This window comes from Monodon monoceros, unplaced genomic scaffold, assembly GCF_005190385.1.
Source record: "Monodon monoceros isolate NGI ecotype Baffin Bay Population unplaced genomic scaffold, NGI_Narwhal_1 Super_Scaffold_13, whole genome shotgun sequence".
NCBI lineage: Eukaryota > Metazoa > Chordata > Mammalia > Artiodactyla > Monodontidae > Monodon > Monodon monoceros.
Window position 1 is genome coordinate 77,382,783 of NW_021703769.1, and position 16,303 is coordinate 77,399,085.

A 16,303-nucleotide genomic window follows, 5' to 3' on the forward strand; every position below is an offset into this window, starting at 1 on the left:
CCAGTTAATTCTGTTGCCTTTTTTTTTTGGTCATCTCTAGTTGGTTTTTGCGTCATCTTTAGTTGTTTTTTTCTTAAAAATTTAACAGGTACTAAAAAACTTTAATGTCACAGATACTAGAATCATATGTGGTACATGAAGTATGTCTTAATTTGTTTAAACAAAGGAAGCTATTGAAAGTATAATGACCAAGAGACCATAAAAAGTGACCAGGCAGATTTTGGAAAAGAATCAAATAGAGGATCCTTTTAGTGGGGAATAGTATTAAGAAACCTAGATAAACCTAGTTTTGCTGAAGAGGAAGGAGTCTGAGGGAAGAAACAGAAACACAGGACAGATTGTGGAGGGCCTTGAAGGTCACGTCAAGAGAGGTTGGTTTTACTCTGTTGGCTTTAGGAAGCCAACCATTAGAAGCCAAGAACAGGGGAGTGACATAGCAAGATGCCATGGAGAGGAAACAGAGGGAGGCAGGGGGACAAGTTGTAAGGACCCTGCCAACCTTATCCAGATATGTTTGCACTTATCAAGAGGAGACTTACAGTTCTGTGAGTTTGAGGATAGAACAGCGATAGGTATATGGAAAACAAAGTAAAATACATGAGGCAAACCAGGGGAAACAAAAGAAGAAAGGAAATGCAATCAGTTCACCATGTGGATCATTTGTGAATAATTCATAATCATAAGTTATACACTGACTATTGATTGAACTATTGCAACATAATTATATATGCTTGTATACGTGTATGGTGTTTCTGGGGGATATAAGAGGGCTAAGTTCTCATCTTCCACTGACGAAAGTCAACAGCTAATATTAAAACTGAAAAACTAAAGAAAACAGCAATATATATGTTATTTAGAAATAGGGAGGTAAATACCAGAGGAAACAGCTTAATGTATTGAAAATGGGTGCCTGGGGGAAGCAGGAAATGGATGGGGGAGAGCACTGCAGGGCTGCTTTTTGTAGAACTATTTGTTTTCTTAACTCCATCTATATGTTTCCTTTTTGGAACCATGTCCATTTTACCATGAAAAAAGACATAATTTTAATGTAGTTTAAAACATTTTTAAAGAAGAAAGTCATTACAGTAGTAGTTTTGGCCAGAAATAATTGAAGTAGGATGCAGTGGGGATGGCAGGAAGGGGATGGTTCACGATTTTAGGCAGGCAGAATTGCTGTCATCTGATTGACTCTATGGCTGTGGAGCTCAAGAGAGGTCAAGGCAGAGCCTGTGAGGTTGTGAGGAAGGTGGGGCCATTAATAGAAATAAAAAACACCCACACAGAGCAGGTGATGGAGGGAACAGAGATCACAGACTGCAGATTTGGGATGTTTTGAGGTTTAGGAACCAACAGGACAGGCCGGAAAATACCAGCCAGAAACTGAAACTGTAGGGAATTCCCTGGCGGTCCAGCGGTTAGGACTCCATGCTTCCACTGCAGGGGGCACGGGTTAGATCCCTGGTCAGAGAACTAAGATCCCCCCTATCCACATGGTGCAGTCAAAAAAAAAAAAAAAAAATGACAAGCTGAAACTGTCTAATCAAGGGTTTCAGTCTGCATCCGTGAAAGAGGGGTGTTAAAAAATCTTGTGTCAGTTAGCTCCATTGTTTGTAAACTGGAGCCACAGAAAGAAATGGAGGACAACCACCAAGCAATAGTCACGTTAAAGTTTATTATTTTTTTCTATTTTAAAATGAAAATATAATCACTATAGAAAAACAAATGGAAAAATATACAAAAAGATAACGAAGAAAAGAAAACCAACCATAACTCCATCTCTCCAAGGTAAACACTATTCTTTGTTTGGAGAGACACTTCTTAGCTCCTTTTCTTGGGACTCCAGCTACTAGGCTGTATTCACAAAGCCCCACTTCTAGCTTCCACGTCGGTCTGCAGGATTTCCAACTGTGTTCTGGATGGCTCTCCAGGGTACCGGTCTCCGGTTCTTACGGCTGAAACTGAGTCCATCACTGAGCCTCCCACTTTAGATCTCTGCTTTATCACCACCAGGGGCTGGATGCCAGTCCACAGCAGCCCCAAGCACTGAAATGACTATGGTGACCATTCTCATGTGCAATTAGATGCATTTTTTTAAATATCAAAAGTTTCCAAAATTTGTTTTTTGGATGTTTTTGGAGTTCTTATTCTGTGTGTAGTCTGCCGTTAGTTATCTAGTTCTGCAAGTGTCCATCCCATTAGCCACTTAGTCTGTGCCTCAAATCTGGCCACCTGTCTCCACTGATCTTGCTACACATTTGAGGCCCTTGCCACCAGTGCCACAAACTACTGCAGTTCCCTTCTATAGGGTCGCTTCAATTCAACCCTCACACGCTTTGGCCAGGACGATGACTTCCTCTGCCACTCTCATCTCTTGATACTTTCTGCCTGAAAAATCCCTATGTTTTAGGCACATTGTCCTGAATTTACCAAGTCTGCTCTGCTGCTCCCTCTGCCTAGAAGGTTCGTCCCTCATTTCCTCTGCCTAGTGGAGTGTGCTACTTACCTCTTCACAATCAACTCAGATGCCACATCCTCTGAGGTTTCTCCTAATCCTCTTAGAAGAAATTGCTACTGAAGGAAGAAGAGCTCCCTTCTCTGCTAGGTGATCAGAAGGGGCTTCATAGAGATGGCGTCTGACCTATATCAATGGAAAACAAAAATGTTGCCTGCCACATCAGTAAACAAAGGATGTTGCAGGCAACAAGCCATCACCTTACAGCTGAGCCATGAGGGAACTCAAGATAGAAACAGGATGCCCGCCATCTGGCAGTGCCCCCCGCCCCCTGCCGACCCCCAAACTCAGGAAGAGAAAGCACAGGATACTGGCCCCAGATAGCTGAGGTGTATATCAAAGGAATGATTTCAGTGAGCCCTGACTTTTGCATCTTCCCATACATAGAAAAGCAATAAATTTCTTAACTTGAGATATCTGGTTTTCTTTAACAGTAATCTTTCGATATTCTGACTACTACCTGGTCTTTGTTGCAAAAACTCCTATGTATCCTGGCTCCTCCCTTACCTCTTCCAAGCAGTCTCTCAGAGCTATCTGAGATGTTGTGTCCTGAACTTAAATCCTCGGTTTTGTCTGCCAAATAAAACATAATTCTCAACTTTTAGGTTGTGCTTTTTTTTTTTTTTCCAGTTGACACCTAGAACTTACCTTTTACGCGGGTCGGGGGGGTATCCTTCTCACTTCAAGGTGAGAAGAAAAGGAGAAAACGGTCTGGCATTGGCATGCTGCCATTCAGGGACATCTAGCGGTCTAGCCCTGTCGAAGACTAGGCTGGGAAGGTATGTTCTGGGCACTGAAGTTTTTTTTTTTTTTTTTTTCCGGTACGCGGGCCTCTCACTGTTGTGGCCTCTCCCGTTGCGGAGCACAGGCTCCGGACGCGCAGGCTCAGCGGCCATGGCTCACGGGCCCAGCCGCTCCGCGGCATGTGGGATCCTCCCGGACCGGGGCACGAACCCGTGTCCCCTGCATCGGCAGGCGGACTCTCAACCACTGCGCCACCAGGGAAGCCCGCTGAAGATTTTTGAACCAAGGGTGACAATTTAACCAGGGATGAATGATTAATAAGTGTGTTTCTGACTGTACTGGATAGCCAAGCAGATTTTGGACTATGTGGGTGTAGTGTGCTTTGAGAAGTAGCTCAAATGTTCTCACTCTCCAGGCACAATTATTGCTGTTTTCTTACTGCGCACTTTGTACAGCATTCATCACACAGAAATTGTCTCTCATTTTTTCAAGTCTCATATTTCTCCCCTGTAGCACCCAACGCAGGGCCCTGAACATTGTAGGTGCTAGTAAAGACTATTTGAATGAAGGTATGTATTTTTAATAGACATGTCGTTTAATATATTTTTCCAAAGAAGATCCTGTATTATCCTTTACAGCAAGCCCCTAGAAGCAAGCATTATACTAATATCTAGATCTCAACCACACTCTAGTCTAGAAGCAGGTAACTTTGGGGGGAGCAAGGCTGGGGCTCAAGTTACCCCTCGTAGAACCTTTGCTGAGGTAAGGTCTGGAGGTTACTTCCCGCCAAGCCCTCCTCCCATCCGCCCCACCCGCGCACCTCCGGGCGTGGCCGAGAGCGGCGCCTTTAAGAAGGGGGCGGAGCCCAAGTGAAAAGACAAAGCCCCTGGCCGCGCGCTCCCCCTCCCCCCTCCGGCGCACCACACGGACAGTGGTGCCCGGATGTCGGTGTCGCCTTCGGTGACAGATGGCGTAGTGTCTGTGTATGTTAGAGGGCTTCTCTGGCCTGACCTCTTTGAATTCTCGGCCTTTCGGTGCCCCGCTGTCCCCCACTTTCAACTCCGCTGCCGGAGGCTCGCTCCTGTCACTGGCGCTTACATAACGTGACCTTTCACCTCTTCATACTGCCCTCTAGTGCGCTGCAACCCAACTAGGCGGCCCGGGAAGGGGGAGGGACCCAATCGCAGAGCGGCAGCTCCTGAGAGCCAATAAACGCTGGGTGCTGACCAGCTCTCCGCCTATTGGAGCATTCGCCACCGGCGCCACAGGGGAGCATGTTAGTGTGTGCGCTGGCCGGACCGGGGGGAGGAGGGGAATCTCCCGCCATTTTTCAATAATTTCCTCCGGTGCAGCTGAGGACGAGTCGTGACTGCCGAACGCGGGGACCCGTAGCGAAGGTTGGCCGGAGGCTTCGGGGCGGCGCGGCATTGTGCGTGGGAGTTCTGTGCCCTTGCGTCCCTCTCCATGGCCCTAGCGCGGCGGCGCCAGCAGTGAAGGAGCCGAGTTCGCGCCGCCCTCTCACCCCTCCCCTCCCCCACCCTACCCCCGGGAGCCAGGCGCTCGCTCCGGGCCGCGGGGCCTAGTGTTACGCCGCGGGCGCGCTGAGGAGCAGCCGCCTTCCCCGCCGCTGCCGCCGCCGCGATGGCGCCGCTCCTGGGCCGCAAGCCCTTCCCGCTGGTGAAGCCGCTTCCCGGCGAGGAGCCGCTCTTCACCATCGCGCACACTCAGGAGGCCTTCCGCACCCGGGAGTATCCTTTTCCAGTCGCGCCGGCCAGGCCGCCCGCGGGGTGGGGTGGGGCGGGGTGGGCCGCGCAGCCCCGCGCCGGTGGCAGCTGTCAGCGCGTCCGGCGCTGGCGGGCCAGCACCCCGAGCTCGAGCCCCAGGCCCGCCGTTCCGGGGGGGGTTGGGCGGGCGGGCCGGCCCGGCTCAGGCCGCCCCGGAGCCCTGCGCCCTCCATCCTTTTCTCGGCCCCGCACTTTGTCAGCGGGCCTCGCTGTAGATGAACGACCCTGTATCCCGCCCCCCCCCCCCCCGCCCCAGGGGGTTGGCTTTAGGCCGTAAGTACCGAGGGTTGAGCGGGGTTTTCTTTGCTGCTGCTTTTTTCTTTTTAAATTAAGCCTTCCACTTAAGTTTTGGAAATTGTACTTGAGCGGCCTCGTGATCTGGGCTGTACAAGTCGCGACTGCGTCTTCCCGGATCTCTGCGGGGACATTTGTGTTTTGCTTCTCCCGAGTGGACTTTAGGCTGGTGATGGATGAACTGACAGGATTGTGAGGCACAAAACCAAGAATGAATGTCCAGACTTAGAGAAGAGGCAGTAAAAAAGTTACCTTGGAGGAGCGGATGCCTTCCTTCCCTGGGCATGCACAGATTTGGAATTTTGACGATGTATAGGAGATCAGTATTTGTCTTTTAACAACGTTTCAAAAAGACACGCTTAAAGTTTTTATGTTGTATTTTAGAAACACGAGGCTGATGTTTTAAATGAGAAGCACCCTTTCTTCTGATCATTGCTTAAGGTTTCTTGCACAAGCTTATTAGTCTTTTAGTTGAAAGTTGTACGACTCTTATTTACTTTTTTTATGGATGCCAGATGCGTCCGTTTTGAAGCTTAAGTGTAAAAAAGTTTTCTGAATCAAGCTTTCTTTAGTGTACAGAAAGCTTCAAGAGTGAAGGGTAATGTATTCTTTAGTTTTATCACCCCTTTCCCATTGGAAGGACTTGATTTCTTAGTAGTTTCAGTTTGCTTGCTTCAGTATGGAAGGAAATGCCGGTGTGAGCTATATCATTTGATTTCATTTCTCTTTGGTCCTCCCTTTAATGTAATGCTTTATGGGATAACCTTATTCTTGTTTGAGTGCAGTTTGTGGATGTTAGGTGTTTACATACAAAGGGATTTGACAAGTGAGTCCATGCTGTAGGAGGGCTCTTGAAGAAATGCAGCTAGAGCATCTCAGAGCTGAAATGGATCTTGGAGATGGTGGGGTTCTCCTGCCTGGGTATGCCAAGCGGGCCCACACAGTTGAGGTTGGCTTGCTAAAGGTCACACACTCCGTAAATGATGAGAATCAGGAGTAGAATTCAGTGCGCCTCGTACCTCATCCCTGAAAGTAAATCAAGAGAGGAACATGGAATGCTATTCTTTCAGTTTTAATAATGTTAGTCCATTGTTTGTGTCAGTTTGTGGTATGATAAGGTGCATTTAAGGGAGGGGTCGGAGTGGTAATCTGGTTCTTTTTCATGTCCTGTTAGGACTTTTGGATTGTTTTGGAGAAGTGCTCTAGCTCTACCAAATACTTTATTCTAAAAGTGCCCAATTTTTTTTTTTTTTTAAATAACATTCCAAAACATCGGTGAAGTAAAAAATTACTTTTGGGAATCTGCCATATCCTTTTCAGATGTCATCTTTTGAGCAGTTGATGGTTATTCACACTAATATTACTGGTTGTTGATTTTTCAGGCCTGGTTCTAGTGGAGCATCAGAAACTGCGATAGGGAGGAGACAAATTCTAAGTCTGTACTAGGTACTGAGCTCTGTAAAAAATGGCTGTAGATAGAACTGGCAGCCCCGGCTTTTTCATATCATTTACTGAAATCGCTGAAATACAGTGATACATATGAGGAGTTTCTTTTAATGATGACAGTTGAAAACTGATACGTGGCACTTTTTAACTGTTATGTATTTAATAAAAATTCTTCATCTTTAAAATTTCCCATACCAGTATTTAGAACCCTTTTAACAAAGGAGTTCTTAAATTGTGTTACATATTGGGGGAAAATTGCTCCCTTGGTAATTTCTACAAGTGGAAGCACTTTGAGGATGGTTTTTAAACAGTTGTACTGTGTGGTTGGCAGGTTGGCATATTTCTTTATTAGGCTATTAGTGATTTCATAGAGGAGAACAAGTATGTAGTTGGGTAACTGCTGCATTTGAAGTATTGTTATTTCCAGTTCTTAATTTATGGTTATAATTATGTTTTAATAGGACTTCATACTTTAATTTTCTCCTTATACCTACCTTTTGGTTGCATGTATATTCTATGGCAAATTTGTATGGTGTTTTATTGACCTAAAACTGTGAGCATTGTGTTCTTGAAGGTATTACTGTACATCTTCATTAAACTTAACAGTGGTTGTGAATGATGCACACATTTAATGACTGGGTTATATGTTGATGTTTATTGTACTGTAGCTTTAAATCTATGGTACATTGCTTCCTAGGATAGTACTACTGCTGGCAAGACAGTAGATCTTGGTTTGAAAAATTAACTTTATTGGAATCACTTCTTGATGTGATTATTTGACAATAGAATTCTACACTGACTGTGTTTAAGTCAAGATAGATTTTAAGGAGGAACTGAACCTACAAGTGGCCTGCTGTAGATTAAATTTTTTTTTGTATTGCTTTATCCTAGTTTCTAAAGCCTAGAAACTAGTTCATAACCTTAGTAGCATCAATATGAGAACTTTTAGATGGTGTAATAAGGAGGGGGTATTAGAATATACAGTTATTCTGGCTTTAGGCAAGAATAACTTGATTTGCCTAGAGTGTTTTAAGAGCTGGGGTTAAGTTGTAGTTGCAAGACAGGATTTTATTGGGCAGTTGGAATACTGAGCTCTTATGTCGATTTTTGTAATTTAATTTTTTTAAAGTAACAAGTTATTATTAGATTAGAGATATTTTTAACTTAATGACAGACTGCTCCAAAGAGAGAAAATAGGATAAAAAGCAGACCTTGAGTTGGTGCTTTGTCTTCTCACTTAGAACTCTTAGCGTTATAGTTATGCTTATTTAACCTCCATACTTTTATGGGCCACTTCCTTTCAGGCTATCAGGTACTTTATTGAAAGAAACAATACTTACAAGGCTAAAGAGAACAAAGAAGGGCAGCATATGGTGGTAAGGAAGTAGCTCTTGAACTCTTGAAAAAGTAGATGCATAATGAGATAGTCTAGGATTTGAACTTATCATTTATAGCTTACACAACCTTTGGAGAATTGCTTTGACATTTTGTCTGCAATTATAAGTGCAGCAGTCGCTGGAACATAAAAACCACAATTGGCATTTGCTTTGAGCGGTTATTTGAGAGTGAGTGACTTATTTTGGTAACCTAAAATCTGAAATAGGATTTAGAGCCAGCTGACTTAACATCCTTCTTTTTGTAAAAAAATCATTTATTATTATTTGGGGGGGGGCTCTGTTCAGTCTTCGTTGTGGTGCGTGGGCTTCTCATTACGGTGGTTTCTGTTGTTGTGGAGCACGGGCTCTAGGTGTGTGGGCTTCAGTAGTTGCAGGCTGCGGGCTCAGGAGTTGTGGCGCATGGGCCTAGTTGCTCCATGGCCTGTGGGATCTTCCCAGCCCAGGGCTCGGTCCCATGTCCCCTGCATTGGCAGGCGGATTCTTAACCACTGCGCCACCAGGGAAGTCCCTGAATATCCTTCTCATGGGCTTTTTTTTTCCTCCTTTCATTTTTATTTTTTCTTTAACTTTTCTCTTAGCATAAATCAAAGTAATAACCAGAATAGAGTTACATAAACTTAAAACTACCTAATGTTAGGGGTGGTTGTAGAAATTTCAGTTTTAGACTTTTGAAATTAATCTAATTTGAATGACTAGTCAGTTAAAAATTGTGCTGTCAGAGGACATTCATTCCTAGACGTAATCGTTAGCTTTATAGTGCCATCCAACAGAAATGTGATGTGAGCCACATGTAATTAAAATTTTTCTAGGGCCACATTTGAAAAAAAGGAAACAGGTGAAAAAAAAGGAAAGGCACATTTTTCTTATTCCAAGTTTCAGGCTGAAGGAGCAGTCCCTGTCTGCAGCGACCTTTTCTAGTGGCAGAAAGGTCAGGAGGAAACCATGGCAGCTTTTTAAGCTTCTTCCTGGAAGTGGTGTCTATCACATCTATTGGTCAAAGCAAGTTATGTGGCAGGGCCCAGCCTTTGTGGGGAGGGGATGTGCTTTCCTCTTCCCAGGAGGTATTGCAAGCCACATGGCAGTGGGTGGAGGTGTAGAATCCTCTTAGGGAAGAGAGGTGGATATTTGGAAAAAATAGTACAGTCTGCCACATTTTAGGGTTAAGGGAATGTTTCCTGGGGAAGGTTGCTTTTAAGTTGAGATCCAAAGGATGGTTAGAATTTAGTTTATTTTGCCAGTTATATCTCAGTGAGCTGTTTTTGTTTGTTTTTTTGTTTGTTTTGGCTGCACTCGGCAGCTTGTGGGATCTTAGTTCCCTGACCAGGGCTCTAACCCGGGCCCCTGGCAGTGAGAGCGCTGAGTCCTAACCACTGGACCACCAGGGAATTCCCGATTTTGAAAACCTGAAAGAAGTTTCACATGGCTGGAGTGAAGAAGTGGGAATGGAGATGCAGTGTTGAGAGATACAGAAAAGGGCTGCATCACAGGTCCTTGTGAGATAGGCTGAGGAGTTTGGACTTTGCCTTAAATTTAGTGGAGGGTGTTGAAAAATTTGAACAGGAAAGAAGCAGCCTTTTAGGTTAGGAAGATCAATGTGGCTGTAGCATTGAGAATGGATCTGCAGCCTTGAGACTAGTGGCAACTAGATGGTGTTTAAATAATTAAATAATCTAGGCAGTAGATAATGGTGGTCTAAATAAATTTACTAGCCCTTGAGGTGGAGAGAAGTACAGTTGATGGATTTCTGAAATGAAGTAGATTTGACAGGGTTTGGTGATTGATTGGGGAGGAATCAAGGGTTATGTTTTGGTTATCACTTGGTTAGTGGTGTTCTTCTCTGATATAGAGGACCCTGTGAGACAGGAGGGAAGGGGGCAGGGCACAACCTTAAAAGAATGACAGCCCCTGAGGACATAAAGTGGTTAGAACCGAGTTGGCGGAAGAATCTACTTCCAGTAGACCTTGAGCCTCATTATACGCTCATTGCGATACATTAGAATATTGTAAATGACGCCCCGCAGGCGCCCTGACTGTTTGAGGCCAGAAAGTGGGCAGTGGTCCAATTCCTGGAAATCCCTGCCTCTTCCCCAAAATAGTTGGAGTAATCTTCCTATTGCTTAGCCTATGAAATTACCCAGCCCATAAAAACGAACCATCCCATATTCCAGGGCCTATCGCCTTCTGAGAGGGCCCACACTCTGTCTGTGGAGTGTGTATCTCCCTAAATAAACCTGCTTTCCCCCTTAGGTCTTGGGGAAAACTCCCTTGCCTGACTGCTTGCATCCTTCACAAGCATCCTATATTAATAAATCTACTTCTTGCCTATGGCTTTGCCTCTCGCTGCATTCCTTCTGCACTGAGGCATAAAGAACCTGAGCTTCATTAGTCCTGAGACCAGGCGTGTGGTTTCAGCAGGGAGATTGTGGGTTCAAGCCCCATCTGAGATGTGATTGGGTTTGAGTCCCAATCTGAGGTGTGGGGTTTCATGGAAGAGGATCAAGTGGTTCTTTTGTTTTGACTGTCAAGGGTGGTGGGGGACGGATAGGAAGTGTTTAGTTACGGAGGTTCTTGTATTGAATTGCTGAGTATATCCAAATGGAGATGTATATGTTGCTAGTATATATATGGGCCTGGAGTTCAGAGAGAGGAGACTGAGCTGGTGATAGAAGTTATTAGATATAGTTATTATATAGATAGTAGTTGAAGTTACGGGCATGGATGAGGTCACCCAGAATGAGAATGCTATACTGACGATGATTTTCAAAGGAGGGTACGAAAGAGCTGTATTAGGGTAGAAGAGACTGTCATTATTTGAAAAACCACACTCAATCAATCAGTATTTGGTATTTAAATACATATTGTTTGAAAAAAGTTGGAAAAAAAAGTTTCTTCCTTTTTTTCCCTTAAAATAATAAAAATCATAGAAAATAAAATCTTGATGGGTGGAGTGATTTTCAGAACTGTGGGGGCCGGAGGATTTTTCCCTTTGCAACAACATATTTGTATTTTAGGAGGCCTGAGGCCAAGTGAGATTTTTAAATCAGAAGAAATGGGTTTAAAAACAAGACAGAAAAAAGGTTGTGAGTGTGAGAATCACAAAGGACCAGAGAAGAAGAGGATTACCAGTCAGGCCAATTAACATGTTTTAAAATGTTATGACTGGATGAGAAATGAGGATCAAAAGCTGGATTTGGATAATGGTTCTTTTATTGGAGAGAAAGGACTTAATTGAGAAACACCTAAGTGGTTACAGTTAGGGACTGAAGAGGTTAGGATGATTCCCTGATTTCTAACTTGGACACTAGGGCCATTCAGTGAGATTGGGAGTATCTGTTAAAGAGCAAGTTTGGGAGGGAGTGGAGGAGTAGTAAGAGTTTAGTTTTAGAAGAAGTTGGATTTGAGGGATTACTGAGGCATCCAGGTGACAGCAGTCTTGTGTGTTATTGGCCATATGGGTCTTGATCTAAGGAGAATGGACTGGGCACATGGCACATTATTCCTACTCCCCCCCCCCCCCCCCCCTGGGCAGAGCCTCGTGACTTGCAGGATCTTAGTTCCCCCACCAGGGATTGAACCCATGCTCTCGGCCACTGGACCACCAGGAAATTCCCACATTATTCCTACTTTTTAAATTAACAGCTAATAATAGGGGCTTCCCTGGTGGCGCAGTGGTTGAGAATCTGCCTGCTAATGCAGGGGACATGGGTTCGAGCCCTGGTCTGGGAGGATCCCACATGCCTCCGAGCAACTAGGCCTGTGAGCCACAACTACTGAGCCTGCTGGTCTGGAGCCTGTGCTCAGCAACAAGAGACACCGTGATAGTGAGAGGCCCGCGCACTGCAATGAAGAGTGGCCCCCGCTTGCCACAACTAGAGAAAGCCCTCGCACAGAAACGAAGACCCAACACAGCAAAAACAAATAAATAAATTAATAAAATAACAACTAATAATAAAAACTCAATGTTTTCTCTTTAGGACGTATTTGTTAATCTCACATTCTCTCTGATTACACAGTGAATTTCTTCAGTGTAGCTGAATGATATATTAGAATGTTACTAAGCTTTTTTTTTTTTTTTTTTTCCCGGTACACGGGCCCCTCACTACCGTGGCCCCTCCAGTCGCAGAGCACAGGCTCTGGACGCGCAGGCCCAGTGGCCACGGCCCACGGGCCCAGCCGCTCCGCGGCATGTGGGATCCTCCCGGACCGGGGCACGAACCCGCGCCCCCCGCATCGGCAGGCGGACTCTCAACCACTGTGCCACCAGGGAAGCCCTAGAATGTTACTAAGCTTTTTCAATGTTTAAATAAATCCACGTACTGATTCTTTATTTTACCTCCCCTCCCCAGGTGCAAACAGGCAAACAGAAAACAAATCCATTTTGTTGATAAGTTAGTTATGATAATGTCCCTGTAGAAAACCATGCTATTTCCTTTTCTCTATGGGATTTTATAAGTTTTCAGTGATTGGATTTACATAGCTTTCTATGGAAGTCTGACTCCTGATTTTTACAGGTGCTCTATTTTGTTTAATCATTTAAATATTAGCAACAGCCCGGTGAGGAAAAGAGACATATTGCTTTGTTTTTGGCAGATCCAGAGAATGATATGGTGAGAGAAGGTGCTTATACTATTGACTAAAACTACAGTTCTGGATTATTTATGGATTTATCCCTGTCATTTGTCTTTTAACTGATCATAACCCTAGAAAACCAAGAATCTTTTATATTAAAAATGAATTATTTGTTTAGTTGTGAGGTAATATTACAAGGGGAGCTGTTTAAATACTTTTTATTTCAACCATTATATATAAAAACTGTCACTTGGAAAGTACAGAGATTGGCAGCTAATTCTCTAGTTGTGGTGTAAGTTTATTTTCCGGCATAGCATCTTTTGCTGTGCATAAAAGTAAATTAGTTACTTGTCATTTGAATTTGAATATGGCTGGGTGATAATGAATTACAATTGGGATGGTATGGAAAGTTACCATATACATGCACTAGTTATAGGATGTCTTCCTCCATCTCCCTCACAAAGACAGAATAATGACTGGTAAACAACTTGTGGACGTGGTATTATTGGAGATAACAAACTCTGGATAAATATTACTATATCACAATTATTTTTACTACTTTATGGAACTTACTTTTTAAACCTTAGAGAATCAACAAGTGTTTCCAAGGCAGACTGGAAGGCTGTTAGTAAATGGATCATTAGCATATGCACGGGATTATTCCAAACTGCCTGTGAGACTGCTGGAGCCATCTCATCTTACTGTGGAACTGATTCTTAAACTTGCTGACCATCTGAGTTGTGTAACAGTTTCACATACCTTAAATTCTTATTCCTTGTGTCTTGTATTTTATTTTGCCCTTATTTTTTCTTACTAATCTTTAGTACTGTGTGAGTCTTGTGAAATGAAACTTGGGTGAATTGAAGAAAGCACAGTTGTAGACGGTCCTAACCATACTTTAGTGTTAATCATCTTGTTTGGATTTGCCAATTGAAAATTCTGATTTCAGTTTTATCTTATGCTGTACATTATAGAAAGTATACTGTAGTCTTTTCCCATATATGGTAAGTATTTTGTGGATTAGTTGTCTCTGTTGCTTGAATATTGTGTTCCTGAGCCACTGCTAACAGAGAGTATGAAGCCCGCTTGGAAAGATACAGTGAGCGCATTTGGACGTGTAAGAGTACTGGAAGCAGTCAGCTAACACACAAAGAGGCCTGGGAGGAGGAACAGGAAGTTGCTGAACTGTAAGTAGTAGAAGCACTGCCCTTCTAGCGCTATCTTCATGTTATTAGGAAAGAGGGAATATTAACCATAAAACAATATTTGTATTTAAATTTATGGGGCATAAATTGGAATACATTACGTTAGTATAATGTACTGGTGTCTTGCCTGTTGTCATTTTGCAAGTAACAGTATGTGGAATATATAGTTGTGTGTACACTTATTTACGTATTTACTAGGCTTTTGAGTGTTCTTGCTGTATACTTTTACCTTGTAAATACTCTGGAAATGTGGTTCTAAGCAAAGGAAGCTGGTATAATCTAGAAGTAATATGGAGGCAGCAAATGAGCAGAAAGTTTTCTTTATTTTGTGGTCATTTGAAATTTAAGATAGTATTTAAAGGAGCTATCAAAAATAAGTACATAGTTTGAAGACAGTTTATCTGAGTGGGGTGGTTGAATGAGGTGTCTTAAAAATTCTGCCTGTTTTCAAAGGGCCTATTTGTCTGGGTAGTCTCTCAAAAAAAACACTCAGAATTTAGGCAGTAGAAGCATGCAGAAGATAAGTAGAAACTAAGGATGATAAAACAGTACTCTTTTTTTTTTAGTGGTTTTTTTTTTAATTTAAGTATATTTGATATACAGTATTATATGTTACAGGAGTACATTATAGTGATTCACAAATTTTAAAGGTTATACTCCATTTCTAGCTACTATCGAAAAACAGTACTCTTTTAGAAATTCGGAGTAGAAACTTTTTCTGTGGACTTCTCATTGACTTCTCTTGATAGTATATAAGCAGAGAGCATACAGTTTAGTAATTAATACCATTCTGCTCTTTTGCCTGTGTAACAGAACACAACCTTCAGTTGAGACCTGGGGTCTAGTAATGGTTCCATCACTGATTAATAATTAGTGAAGTCTGTTAACCTGGTGCCTGTTTCTTCTTTGCTTGGGTCACTGACATAGTTCTGTTTTGGATTATTGTTATTTATGTATATGCCCCATTTAGTATACTAGACTCAGGGTTGGCCTACCTTTACTGTAAAGTGCCAGTTAGTAAATATTTTAGGGTTTGTGGGCCATGTGATCTCTGTCTCAGCTATTCATGTATTTACTTCAGTGACCAGTGTGAGGACAGCAATGCTTTTTGAACAGCAGAGGCACATATGACAGTTTTGATGATTGGGGTTGTGCTTTGAGAAGATTAATCTGGAAGCGGTGTGCAAGATGAGTTAGAGAGGGAAGAGGCAGGTGGGAAGTCTGTGTAGTCTAGCTAAGAGTATTCGGGTCGGGAATCATGGCATTATTGGGAATAGAAAGAATGAGATGGATTTACATTCTGAAAAAGGGGGTTTGGTCATAATTTTGGAAAACCACTACAAAGTTTGTTCTTGAAAAGTCATAATACACATTAAAGATTTTCAGAAGACTGTAGTAAAGAAACTCTAGCTTGGTTTAATCTTATGGGTTTTAAACTTATTCGACCTTAGATCCCATTGCAACAGAGGGAAGTTCTGAAGAACACACTTAGGGAATGTTTTATGTGATTTGATAGCTAATAGAATATAAGGAGTAATGGGAGAAATTTTTGAAAAAGACAGTGAGGTTTTATAATTTTTATTCAAAGTAGAAATACTTTTTTCTGATTATAGAAGAAATGCATACTTGTTATAAGAATGTAAACAATACAGAGTTAGTAAAAGAATCTGAACATCATTGTCCAACTTCACTCCCCAGAAATAACCACAGACAATGAAGCTTTAAGCCTGAGTGACTGGGAGGCTTAATGGAAAGAGACAGTGAATTTATAGGGGCCAGGAAAGGCCTCATGGAATTAAGGAAGTCTGAGGACATGTTGGAAGGGTGATTAAGCTGGGAGGGAAGACAGTGGGGAGAGGACAAAGGTAACAGCCTTAACAAAGGCAGGGAGACTTGAAGGTTATTGATCATGAGGGGAATAGCAGATAACTTGGTAGGTTAATTGTGAACGGAGTATGATAAGAGCTTTTAAGCCTAGCAGTTGGAGGAACATTTGTTATGAACAGCACAGAGAGTGATTGAGAATATTGTAGTATGATAATAAACCTGCTACTTGCATCTGTATGAATGTTCTCATGCCTGATCCTTCCTTTTGCCCTGTAACACATATGTTAAACTATCTGGTCAGAATTGGATATCTAACAACTCTCCATTTAGGTTGCTTCCCATTTTCTGCTGTCATCAAGAATCCAGCAGTGAATATCTTTGTGTACCTATGACAGTTCTCCTAACTGTTGTCAAACTGCTTTCCAAAAGAGGTGAAACGTGGGCTTTTGGCAGAGTATGTGTGCTATTTTGCACCATTCACTTGCTCCTAACAGGGTGTGATAATTAAAGTTCTTTTTTGCTAGT

At 42.8% G+C, this 16,303-nt stretch overlaps 1 protein-coding gene across 2 annotated transcripts in view; it reads left to right on the forward strand.

Moving 5' to 3' along the window:
- Positions 1-4,535: 4,535 nt before the first annotated feature.
- Positions 4,536-16,303, forward strand: part of BAZ1B (bromodomain adjacent to zinc finger domain 1B) — a 65,267-nt gene continuing 53,499 nt past the window's right edge. Inside the window, exons 1-2 of one of the 2 annotated variants that reach the window (XM_029220163.1) lie at positions 4,536-5,004; positions 13,817-13,933. In XM_029220163.1, coding sequence (XP_029075996.1) covers positions 4,898-5,004; positions 13,817-13,933 — 224 coding nt within the window. In that variant the 5' untranslated portion in view covers positions 4,536-4,897. The remainder of the gene's footprint in view (positions 5,005-13,816; positions 13,934-16,303) is intronic. The other variant, XR_003793089.1, reaches the window with a different exon arrangement.